Source organism: Lontra canadensis, unplaced genomic scaffold, assembly GCF_010015895.1.
Source record: "Lontra canadensis isolate GAN:19392208 unplaced genomic scaffold, GSC_riverotter_1.0 scaffold63, whole genome shotgun sequence".
NCBI classification, from domain to species: Eukaryota; Metazoa; Chordata; class Mammalia; order Carnivora; family Mustelidae; genus Lontra; species Lontra canadensis.
In genome coordinates this window covers 3,671,254-3,683,297 of record NW_022631057.1, presented here as the reverse complement: position 1 = coordinate 3,683,297, position 12,044 = coordinate 3,671,254, and the positions used below count along the sequence as shown (strand labels likewise).

General features: G+C 38.7%; 1 protein-coding gene across 1 annotated transcript; it reads left to right on the top strand.

Annotated features, from left to right (window-relative positions):
- The first annotated feature begins 1,907 nt into the window (after nt 1-1,907).
- Nucleotides 1,908-11,538, top strand: C4BPB (complement component 4 binding protein beta). The gene is made up of 6 exons (XM_032878156.1): nt 1,908-2,207; nt 3,181-3,351; nt 4,738-4,914; nt 9,346-9,439; nt 10,659-10,785; nt 11,326-11,538. Exons 1-6 carry the CDS (start codon nt 2,150-2,152, stop codon nt 11,467-11,469), a joined length of 771 nt encoding a protein of 256 aa, XP_032734047.1. The 5' UTR covers nt 1,908-2,149; the 3' UTR covers nt 11,470-11,538.
- Nucleotides 11,539-12,044: the final 506 nt, after the last annotated feature.

Here is a 12,044-nt window from a genome sequence, read left to right as displayed (position 1 = left end):
TCTTTCACTATTTTTAAAATCATTTATTGTACAAACATATACATTAGCTGCTGGAGAACTTATATGCTTCAAGAAATAGACTATGTGGTATGTTAAATAAAATTACTTCAAACCTGACAAGAGAGACAAAAAAGAAATCGCTGAAGAAATTTTTCCATGGGTAACTGAGTATTGTAGACCCTCTCTGGGGTTGTTGATTTCATGGGAGTGTGTAATTTTGATTGACTTTCTATTAATTAGGTATTTTTTTTACAACTCTATAAGATAAGAATGCAGATGATTCTTTTCTGAAAACAACGCAAATATTCCTGATAAGGCAAATGCATTTTGTCCTGTAGAGATTCAATAAATTTTTATCAGTTGGAAAAGCTCATTCCAAATATTATAGTTTGTTGCCATGTGTGATATTAAACAGTTTTACATCAGTTAGAGAAGTCACTTCAGAAGGCCTTTGACTTGAATATTTAAATCTGTTCCTCAAATTCTTCTTTGAATTAGTTGTAGCATCTAAATGTTTCTCTGATTAATGAGCTGAATAAAATCTTTGACACATTTCATCATATACTTATATGAGTATAAGTATACTTGTATGAGTATACGATTACCCTTTCGAGAACCACACTTTAAAAGGTGCTTGCAGAGGCGCCTGGATGGCTCAGTTGGTTAAGCGGCTGCCTTTGGCTCAGGTTATGATCCCAGGATGCTGGGATCGAGTCCCACATTGAGCTCCTTGCTCAGCGGAGAGTCTGTTTCTCCCTCTGCCTGCTGCTCCTCCTGCTTGTGCTCTCTCTCTCTGACAAATAAATAAATAAAAATCTTAAAAAAAATGAAAGACACTTGCACTATAGGAACTCACATATTTGTTGAGTGAGGATAAGCTATGGAAAAACTATAAAGGCAGTATATAGTAAATGATAAATTATTGGTATGGATTTGAGGAGCTCTACTAGAGCTTCTGTATGTTTATGTTCTCTTTTATTTGTCCCGCATTGCTCTTATTTACCTAGCAGACAATTCTGCTTTGCATTATGGAGCGCCTGCGAAGGAAATACACATGGGACAGGACCCTTATGCTCAAGTTGTTAACAGTCTCGTGTGGGAAAAAGACATGAACAAATCATCATAAAGTAATGATAACGGATGGAGAAGAGAAAAACAGTTAAGACCTTACTGGGTCCTTATGCTTTATGTGTATTATGATGCTTTATATTATTTTATTAAAACCTAAAATTTTGGAGGAACTTTACCCCCAATTTTATCACTGGAGCAGGGACAACCAGCTAATTGCTATAATAGTCAGGAAGAAGAAGGTGGGAGCCCCAAAGCGATTTCACATGTTTTAATTCCTGAGACTAAAGCTTTTCCCTCAACTCCCTCTTAGTTCATTTGGTTGACTCTGGACTCAGGCTAAACCCCGGCCCCCAAAGACCCGCAGAATGGGAACCTGGGCGCAGGCCTGGCAGATATGGACACGGTGTTGCTACAGGACTTTGGAGTTTTTCTCAGGTTTGGACATAATCAGGATCAGCTAATTGCTGGGAAGCTGTAGATCTGGGAGGTCAGAGATAAGGTAAGGTTAGTTCACTTCCTTGAGCTTTCCAGTTTTCAGAGTTTGGTGCTGCCTGGACACCTGGTATGTGACAAATGAAGGGGAGATGGCCCTCAGAGCTGGGTTTCAGTTGGGAAAGCACTACAGATCAGTCCACCCGCCCCCGCCTGCAAAGCTGGAGGGCGTTGCAGAAGCTGGACTATAAACACTAGCAAATATTGACAGAACTGAGGGTCATGGCTAAACCCTCTGGTCCAAGTCTGTGGTAGCAGGATAAGCTACAGGAACTGGTCAACTAGATTTGCATAACGGAACCCTGGCAGTTTCTAAAACCGAGTTTTAAACTGGCAGCTTGTCAGCCTCTCCCCCGCTTCATGTTTTTGCAGAATCCCTCCCAGCTCTAATTTCCTCATAGCTGTTCAGATTTCCTGCTGTAGCATTTTTTTTTTAAATTCTTCCAAGGGAGAGAAATCAGGACAACCTCTTCTCTAGGAGGGAGGTGGTTGGTATCCTAAGCTGTGGAGAAGATCTGCTTTGATCCAAACCAGGTGTTGTCTGGTTTGTGTTCATTCCTGCCTGGGCCAAGCAACTGATCACAAGATGTTTTTTTGGTTTGTGTGCTATCTTGTGGTTGTGTGGCTGATTTCTGCCTCAGATGGTGCGTATGCTTAAGTCTGGTTTATAAGGCACTTGATATCAGGTCTAAGGTTTTAATGAAAGTTTAATCAATGAAATGTATTTCCTTTATTGGAAAATCTCAAATTGCTTGGCCTAATGCAATGTACTCAGAGGGGCTTAGTAAAATATTTTTTTTTAAACAAAATTTATTTATTTGACAAGGAGGGAGTAGGAGAGAGAGTGGGGGGACATAGCAGAGGAAGAGGGAAAAGCAGGCTCCCCACTGAGCAGGGAGCCCGATGCGGGGCTCGATCCCAGGACCCCGGGATCATGACCTGAGCTGAAGGCAGGGGCTTAATCGGCTGAGCTACCCAGGTACCACAAGGGCTTAGTAAATATTTAATGATGATTCTGCTTTATGACATGGGTGGTTAACAGTTAACTTTCCTTTTCTGTTCTGGGAGCAAAAAGTACCAGTTTCAAAATATTGAGAGGTCTTATCTGTTATACACTCCAGGAATATTCTTTGGAAAGGAGATTGTTTCTTTAGAGGTAGATAACTTATGGTTGAAATTTTTTTTATTTAAAAGATTTTATTTATTTATGGCTGAGGTTTTTTTTTAATTTAAAGATTTTATTTATTAATTTGAGAGAGAGTGAAAGCAAGAGAGATCACAGAGGGAGAGGGGGAAATAGACTCACTCACCACTGAGAGGAGAGCCTGATGTGGGGATCCATCCCAGGATCCTGGGATTATGACCTGACATAATCCCAGATTATGACAGTCGCTTAACTAACTGAGCCACCCAGGCGCCTCACTTATAGCTGAATTTGAGTGAATCCAGTTACCCTTTTGAAAACAAAACTTTGGGAATTATTGGGAGAGGAGGGAAGTGGATGGACATAGACATGGAAGAGTATCCATAATCCAGCAAAAAGACACTTGGATGGTGGTCTAACAAGGCTTCCTCATGGCACATGACATGTCAGGTGAATCTTTTTCCTTCCAACAGAGAGCTGTCCAGAACTTCCCTCAGTGGAAAATGGCATAATTGTTATAAAGGAGGTAGAAGGACAAATTCTGGGGACCTGCCTTTGTATCAAGGGCTACCACCTGGTAGGAGAGAAAACCTTATTTTGCAATGCCTCTGTGGAGTGGAATGCTCCTGTTCCCATATGTCGCCGTAAGTTTGATTTTCCTGTTTCTTTGTACATCTTGTCATCCTACTGGATTCTTTCAAATCCTACTTCCCGTTGGCCATGTTCAAACTGTATAAGAAAAGAATTCTCGGGGACCTGGGGGGCGCAGTGGGTTAAAGCCTCTGCCTTCGGCTCAGGTCGTGATCCCAGGGTGCTGGTATCGAGCCCTGCATCAGCTCTTTGCTCAGTCCCTCTCCCTCTGCAACTCCCCCTGCTTGTGCTTGTGCGCTCTCTCTCTCTCTCTCTCTCTCTCTCTCACTGTGTCAAATAAGTAAATAAAATCCTTAAAAAAAAAAGAAAGAGAAAATTCTCAATTTCTATGAATTCATTTTTAAAGCACTTGGGTGGAACTTCTCTTAGAAGCTACAGGATCGGCTCTTGCTCAGTACTAATTCCATTAATTGATTAATTGATTGAATTAATAGACACAACCCTGCAGGAAGAAAAGAATTTCTTCCATGTATTAAAACTACCTTTTTTGGGCTACAATTTGTTTAATACTATACTCCTTTAAAATTTTTATGTTATAAAAAATCTAAACATATACAAAAGAGAGAAGATTAAAATCAACTCATACATACTTACCACTTATCTTCCACAATTACCCACATATAACTAATCTGTCTTCTACAGTTCTGCTTTGCATTATTATTATTTTGAAGTAAATATGTCATGTTGTATTTTATCCATTATATAACTTTTGAACTGGGAAAAATTTATGTTCTCAACGTACAAATGGGGTAACTGAGGTCCAAGTGACTTGCTCAAGTTCACAACACTCATTTGTGGTGTCTATAGAGACAGAGAATCACTAGTTAATATCCTCATAATTACTACTATTTTTAGGACTAGCTCGGTTTGTTCTCTAGACCAATATGTCTGTCCTTTATTTATATGACCAAAGTCATCTCTCTCTGCATTTTCTCCTGGATTTTTTGTTTGTTTGTTTTTGTTTTTGTTTTTTTAACCTGAGAAAAGCAAAATGAAACAAAGTAAAACATGACAAGTGACGTGTACTTTTGGCTGGATGGAAGGAAGGGAACACTTGCCTCAAACATAGAGTGAAGAGTTTTCAGCAGGGCTTGACAGGAGGATAAACACACTATTGATCATTTCCAGTTCTATGCTTAATTACTTCTCATAAGTTCAAGTGCCAACTCTCACCCTTGTGCATGACCAAGACCTTTCCTGCCACTCTCAGGCCAACCGGCTCTTTTCACATCCAGTGTCGGTAGGGTTTGGTACTATGTGCTAGTGCAGTTTGCAGTCCCTATTAAAAAGCTCTGCTTTAGTTCTGATTTCTCAGCAAAGCCTGAGAAATTCTTGCTTTTGCAGGTGTCCTTTCAGATCACTTCCGCTTTTCTTCTCAGTGGGCCACTGTCCTGACCCTATGCTGGTGAATGGCGAACCCAGTTCCCTGGGTCCTGTCAACGTGAATGACAAAATCACTTTTAAGTGCAATGAGGACTACATTCTTAAGGGCAGCAATTGGAGTCAGTGCCTGGACAACCACACCTGGATGCCTCCCTTGCCTGTCTGCAAAAGCAGTAAGTAGGAGAGAAATAAGTGTAAATCCAAAGACACCGAGCAGATAACCTCATTTTCCGTGCCTGGGAAGCTTTGGGAGCTAGGAAGCAGCCAAGAAACAAGTGGGGCTCACAGAGCCAAGCCTCACCTTGAATGATGTGTTCCAGTGAAACAAACAACATCCAAACAATAAACCCTCCCCCCCACACACACCTTTAAATTAGGATTCCTGTCCTACTAAGTCCAACATGGGATAGTTTGGGGCATCTGACATTTTAAAAAAAAAATTTCATGATAATGACTTAAAGTTCTTATTTGAAGAATACACAAAAACAGGGGACAAGGACAGTAACTTATCTAATGCCAAATTACACAAAATAAGAGTTGAAAGAAATTACCTCCTTCTAATAGTAATTCACGACTCTCAGAGAGACTTAGTTGGATGTGTGTGTTGTTTGTTTCATGACTTTTATGTTTATGTAGACATTTTAAATAAAAGCATACACACATATCGACACAGGTATATACATACAAAAAATGGGAATTTATATATTTTTAATTGCTTATTTTTGGTGTAACATTACACATGGAAATCTAGTTCAGATCAGTATATGTGGCTCTATCTTCTGCTTTTATTTTTTTTCTATCTCCTGCTTTTAAATAATAATGTGGATGTGCCATAATTTATTCCACATCTCTGTGTTGATGAACATTTATTCTATTTCTGTATTTTTGCTATTATAATGCTGCAGTGAATGTTATATACATGTATACACATACATATATTTTTGTGCCTATGCTATTATTTCTTTAGTCTGGATTCTTAGAATGATTGGTGGGTCACCGGATATATTTATTTGTCAAATATACTTAGAGGATCCAAGAAATTCTCCTAAAAATGTTATTCTTGGACACTAAATAATATTGAAAAATCAATAGTATCACTTTCTAATAATTATGAGATGAATATTGAAATGTAAAATAATTTCACTCATGAGACCTATATGAAAATTTACTGAAGGACATAAAATAATACTTAAATAAAAGAAAAGATATGCCATGACCCTGGATGGATGGACTGGAATTACAATGTAACTCTGAGCAGAATTTTAAATTTAAAAATATAAAACAAAAATTTAAGTTTATTTGGAAAGGTACATATCTAACATTAAAGATTTATTTAGTGAAAGACTTAACTTTTTAGAGCACTTCTAGTTTTATAATAAAAGTGAAGGAAAGGCACAGAGATTTTCCATATACTCCCCACCCCCACACATGCACATTATCAACACCATTCGCCAGAGTACTACCTTTTTTTTTTCCCAAGGATGAACCAATATTGACATATCATGATCACCCCAAATCCATAGTTACCTAAGTATTCACTCTTGGTGTTGTACATTCAGTGGGTCTGGACATATGCCTAATGGCATATAGCTACCATTATAATATCATACAGAGTGTTTTTGCTGCCCTAAAAATCCTCTGTGTTCCATTTATTCATCTCTCTACCTTCCCTATTTCTCAACCACTGACCTTTTTAATTATAATAATGTTCAATTAGCCAGCATTTGGTACATCATTAGTTTTTGACGTAGTGTTCAACGGTTCATTAGTTGTGTATGAAACCCAGTGCTCATCACCCCATGTGCCCTCCTTAATATCTGTCACCTGATGAGTTCTGAAGGACATCTTAGCAGCTTCCAAAGTTTGGCAATTATGGATAAAGCTGCTATACATATCAGGTGCCCGTTTTTGTGGGGACATAAGTTTTCAACACCTTTGGATAAATTCCAAGGAGTGCAGTTGTTGGATCTTAAGATATTTAGCTTTGTGAGAAACCATCATACTGCCTTCCAGAGTGGTTATATCATCATGCTTTCCCACCAGCAATGGAGGAGGAGTCTTGTTGCTCCACATCCTCATCAGCATTTGGTGTCATCAGTGTTCCAGATTTCGGCCATTCCCATAGTTGTGTAGTGGTATCTCATTGTTGTTTTAATTTACATTTCTTGATGATGTACACTCATTTTCCATCTGTATATATCGTCTTTGGTGAGGTGTCTGTTAAGGTCTTTGGCCCGTTTTTTAATCAGATGGTTTTCTTCTTGTTGAGTTTTAAGAGTTCTTTGTATACTTTGGATAATAGTCCTTTATAAGATTTGTCTTCTGCAAATATTTTCTCCCAGCCTATGGCTGGTCATCTCATTCTCTTCATATGTCCTTCATAGCACAGAAGTTTTAAATTTTAATGAATTCCAGTTGATTAACTGTTTCATGGATGGTGACTTTACAGCTGTATCTAAAATGTTGTCCCTCCCTATACCCAAGGTTGTCTAGGTTTTCTCCTACATTACCTTCTAGGTGTTTCATAGTTTTGTACTTTACATTCAAGCCTATGACCCATTTTGAGTTAATTTTTGTGAAGGATATAGTAGATAGGCAGTTTAAAAACATGAACTATAGTTAGCCTCTTTTAGGGAGTTTGTAGTTACTTAAAACATGCATATATAGGACACACAGTTAAATTACATGCACATACCATCAACATTAGCTTGAACAAGTTTAAAGTATTTATTTCCACCAGCCTTTTCTGTTTTACTCTTTAAATTCAATACTTCCTATCCTTGCTCAGAAATGTAGAATCTCTGTCTTTTTGCCTCAGTTCATTGCCCAATTTTAGGGGATGCTCCTGAGGTCCCTGATTAAAGCAGATTTTTTTCTGTTTAGAAGCAAGATCTATATCATCTCCTTCAGTTCAAAACTGTATGCTTAAAAGTCACCAGAAAAGCTGTATAAACTGGAGATCCTTAATCAATTCGTTAAAATTCTTTTTCCTTTCCTCTATACAGCTTTTGAACTCAGTTTTTGATCTTTTTGTTTAATTCAATTAATTAACATATATGTATTGTTTCAGGGGTACAGGTCTGTGATTCGTCAGTTTTATATAATACCCAGTGCTCATTACAACACATATCCTCCCCAATGTCCATCACCCATTTACCCCATTTACCCCCTCCCCCCAACCCCCTCCCATCCAGGAACCCTCAATTTGTTTCCTATGATTAAGAGTCTCTTATGGTTTGTCTCCCTCTCTGGTTTTGTCTTGTTCTATTTTTTCTCTCTTCCCCTATGATCCTATTTTGTTTCTTAAATTCTACATATCAGTGAGATCATATTGTAATTGTCTTTCTCTGATTGACTTATTTCACTTAGCGTAATACCCTCTAGTTCCATCCCTGTAGTTGCAAATGGCAAGATTTCATTTTCTTAGATGGCTGTGTAATATTCCATTGTATATATATATATATATATCACATCTTCATTATCCATTCATCTGTCAATGGACATCTGGGCTCTTTAAAAGTTATTAACTGCTTGAAGAAAACACTTGTGTTGTAGAAAAATACAAAGAAAACATTTAATTATCTACAAACCTACTAAGAAATAACAGAATACTTTGATATGTAATCTTCAGGGTTTTTTTCTGTTCATATATGATTATGCATGAGTGTGTTTTACAAAAATAGTCTTATATGCTGCTGTTATAATTACATTTATTAGTATGATTTTATTTATTTATTTGACAGAGAGAAAGAGATCACAAGTAGACAGAGAGGCAGGCAGAGAGAGATGGGGGGGAGCAGGCTCCCTGCTCAGCATTGATGCAGGGCTCAATCCCAGGACTCTGGGATCATGACCTGAGCTGAAGGCAGAGGCTTAACCCACTGAGCCACCCAGGCGCCCCCTAATACATGTTCTTTTATGCTTGCTGGTTTTGCTCAAAACTATTTGTTTTGAAGGTATTTATGTTTCCCTAAGTATTCACCTACATAATCATTCTTAATTTACCCTTTACTCCTGATCCCTGTGTTTAGACTCAATGTCAGAGCTCAAAGGGACTTTGGAGATAATATTATTTAAGCTGCTCATCTTATAGCTTAGAAGAAAGCCAAGAAGGATGAAATAATGGTTAGTGGAAGAGCCAGAACTGAAATTCACAACATCTACTACTTTGTCCAGCTCTCTTTATAGACTCCTCTTGTTTGCTCCCCACTGTATTCTCCCTGTTTCTGAAGCTCTCATATTGCACAATTCTGTCCCATGAGAATGCCAGTGTCCTTTTGAACTCAGACCATTTATCTCCTGTCTCAGGGAGTTACTTCTCCTACGTCTACCTCTGGTTTAATTTTTTGATTCTTGTCCCCTGACAGTCTCTGCAACGTAAACTTCCTTTCCTCAAGCTCATGCCAATCAGAAAGCTCTCTCAAACTGTTAATGACTCAGAGGATAAGCAAGGGGAGGGGGTCTTTCCCATGGATAAATACGATTTGACCAGAAGGAAATGAACGGAGAAAGTGTCCCCAGATCCCACATGGATGGTTATACTTAGAGGGTGCTGTTAATTGAGTACAACTCGTAACTGTCTCTCTTGTACTCTTGTTTCTCAGGAGACTGTGGCCCTCCTGGGAATCTAGCTCATGGCTATTTTGAAGGAAGAGATTTCAACTCAGGATCTACCATTACTTATCACTGTGAAGACAAGTAAGTATATGCAGCAGCCGTTCAAATGCAAGAACTTGCGCATTGACCCATAGCATTGTTTTGGGGAATGACCCAGTCCATCTCACCTAATGCCCCTATGTCCTGCTGCCTCAGCAATCTGAGCTCATTCTGATTTTCAGAGCTGCTTTAGCTCACTACCAGCTCTCCCCAAGCTCTAGAAGATAGACTGATCCCCTTATTTATCCTAGAGAAGATATTTAAAATGTATGGTTTTCTAAAGAATCTTGGAATAAAAGCTCAAAGAAATATAGACCATATGGAACTGCAGAAAGAGAATGATTTATTATTCCAGCCTGCCCCCCAACAGATTTGTATATATATATTTGAGTATATATATTCCTTAAAAAAAAAAAAAGAAAGAAAGTAAAAGAAGGAGAATGATTTAATACATCCTAATTGAAGTCAAACCTTAATTTAGACTACCTAATCACCCACCTTACAGATCTACTCTTTCCTTGGCTTCATTCAGTCTTCCTACCTCAGGGTCATGTCTCCACATTAGTGGAGCATTTCAGTCTCATTATATACTTCTAGTGGACTTTGCAGTCAACTCTCGTGTTTTTCTGATTAAAAGCTGTAGCTCCTTTGTAAGATTTATTTGAGGGTTATCTCCAGCTTTCCACTCCTCTTTAGAGGGTGGATGGCAGATGCTTTTTTAAATTATTGAATGATGACGTGCTTCCTCCCTCTCCCTCCCCACCCAACAACTGTGTAAACACACATATTCAGAATTTCTCACTTCTCCATGTTTTATAGGTTGCATTGTCACTTGGATCCTCTCTACGCCCAAGGAGAATGGTTTTAGTTGATTATTACTGTTTGGTAATACTGAAATCACTTAGCATGCATTAAGGCTCAAGGAAGTGGATTCTATCACAGTAGGAAATACTGAAATACAACTATACAGAACCAGCGTTGGTTGCCCAGTTTAGAAAGTGTTGTTGCCATTCTTTTTTTATTTTATTTTATTTTATTTTATTTTATTTTATTTATTTATTTGACAGACAGAGATCACAAGTAGGCAGAGAGACAGGCAGAGAGAGTGGGGAAGCAGACTCCCTGCCGAGCAGAGAGCCTGATGTAGGGATGTAGGAATCGATCCCAGGACCCTGGAATCATGACCTGAGCTGAAGGCAGAGGCCTTAACTCACTGAGCCACCCAGGCACCCCTATTGTTGCCATTCTGACTTCTGTTCAGGTACCACTTAGTGGGCACGCGGGACCAACAGTGCGTTGACGGGGAGTGGAGCAGTGCACTTCCCATCTGTGAATTGATCCAGGAAGCTCCCAAGCCAATTCCACAGACTGCGTTTGAGAAGGCACTTGTAAGTAGTAGGCTGTCATCTGTCTTGTTCACAGTGGTATCCCCAGGGCCTGGCATCACTCCTGGTGCATGCTCAGTTGATATCTGAAAGGTTGTTACAAGGGGGCTCATAAACTGTTAACTCACATTTTTACATACCTGAGTTCTCATTCACCACCATCATCACCAACACCTCATGAGGGCTTGTTGGTAAAAGTTAAGGACTTGTGGACTTTATAGAGCAAGCTTTCTAAGCTCGTGTCTTAGACTTACACTTATTGCTGTGAAAAGTCTCTGAAATTCTTCTAGATTCCAAAAACCATGGATCAGGTCATTTTCATTGAGATCCCTCTTTTTGTTTATATTTATCGCTGAGATAATAATAAGTATATAAAAGCCAGAAGATTTAAAGGATTTATCATGTTGAAGACCCAGCTTTGTATTTAAGCTGGCCAGGTTTTCAGCCCCCAGTCAGGGACCCAAGCACTACTCATTAGCTTCAGACGATACAGCTGGATCTCAGTTCTTAGGTTATAACTTAATTTTTTTTTCTTTTCTTCAGTTTGCCTTTCAGGAAAATAAAGAACTTTGCAAAGCCATAGAGAACTTTGTGCAAAGACTGAAGGAAAATGACTTAACAATGGAGGAACTAAAATACTCTCTGGAAAAAAAAAAAGCTGAGTTAGAGACAAAAATGTTGTCCTGACGTTGTAACTGAGCAGACTGGGTAATCTGGGTAATAGAAATGCACCTAGGAATAAATTTTCTCTTGGTTCTAAAACTAGTTTTGGAGTTTTCTCTCATTAGACTGAAACTCAACTTCACAGAAATCAACTGTAGTTGCATAAACCACCGTGTGTGTGTGTGTGTGTGTGTGTGTGTGTGTGTTTCTCAGAATGTGGAAACACCAAGTGTGGCCATAGTTTGTTTAAGACCAGAATTAGCACATCAATGGGGACTGGAGGGTCTAATTTCCTGTCTGTAAGGAGAATGGGAAGCTCAGATCTCAGCTAAGGGTATGCCTCATATTTTAATGAGAGATCAATGGTGAGGCAAAACATAAACTCAGATTAACCAAGACCTATGAAGCAAAAATTAACCTCTCATTTTGAAAAAATAGGTTCACAACAGTTACATCCTTGAAATGACCTGTTGAGACAAAAATAGAATTAGGACTTAAACTCTCATTGAGTTTCCCCTATATCTTGTTTATGAAACCCAAATTTCTAAATCTTCCTCAGTAATATTGCTTACCACCTCTGGATGAAACCTATTCCTGCC

Bases quoted from the DNA above. Each gene is read 5' to 3' on its own strand.
- C4BPB (XM_032878156.1), top strand. From the start codon at position 2,150: ATGTTTTTTTGGTTTGTGTGCTATCTTGTGGTTGTGTGGCTGATTTCT. The intron at 3,352-4,737 runs GTAAGTTTGATT...TTTTCTTCTCAG, and splicing joins TCCTGTTCCCATATGTCGCC to TGGGCCACTGTCCTGACCCT. The intron at 4,915-9,345 runs GTAAGTAGGAGA...CTTGTTTCTCAG, and splicing joins CTTGCCTGTCTGCAAAAGCA to GAGACTGTGGCCCTCCTGGG.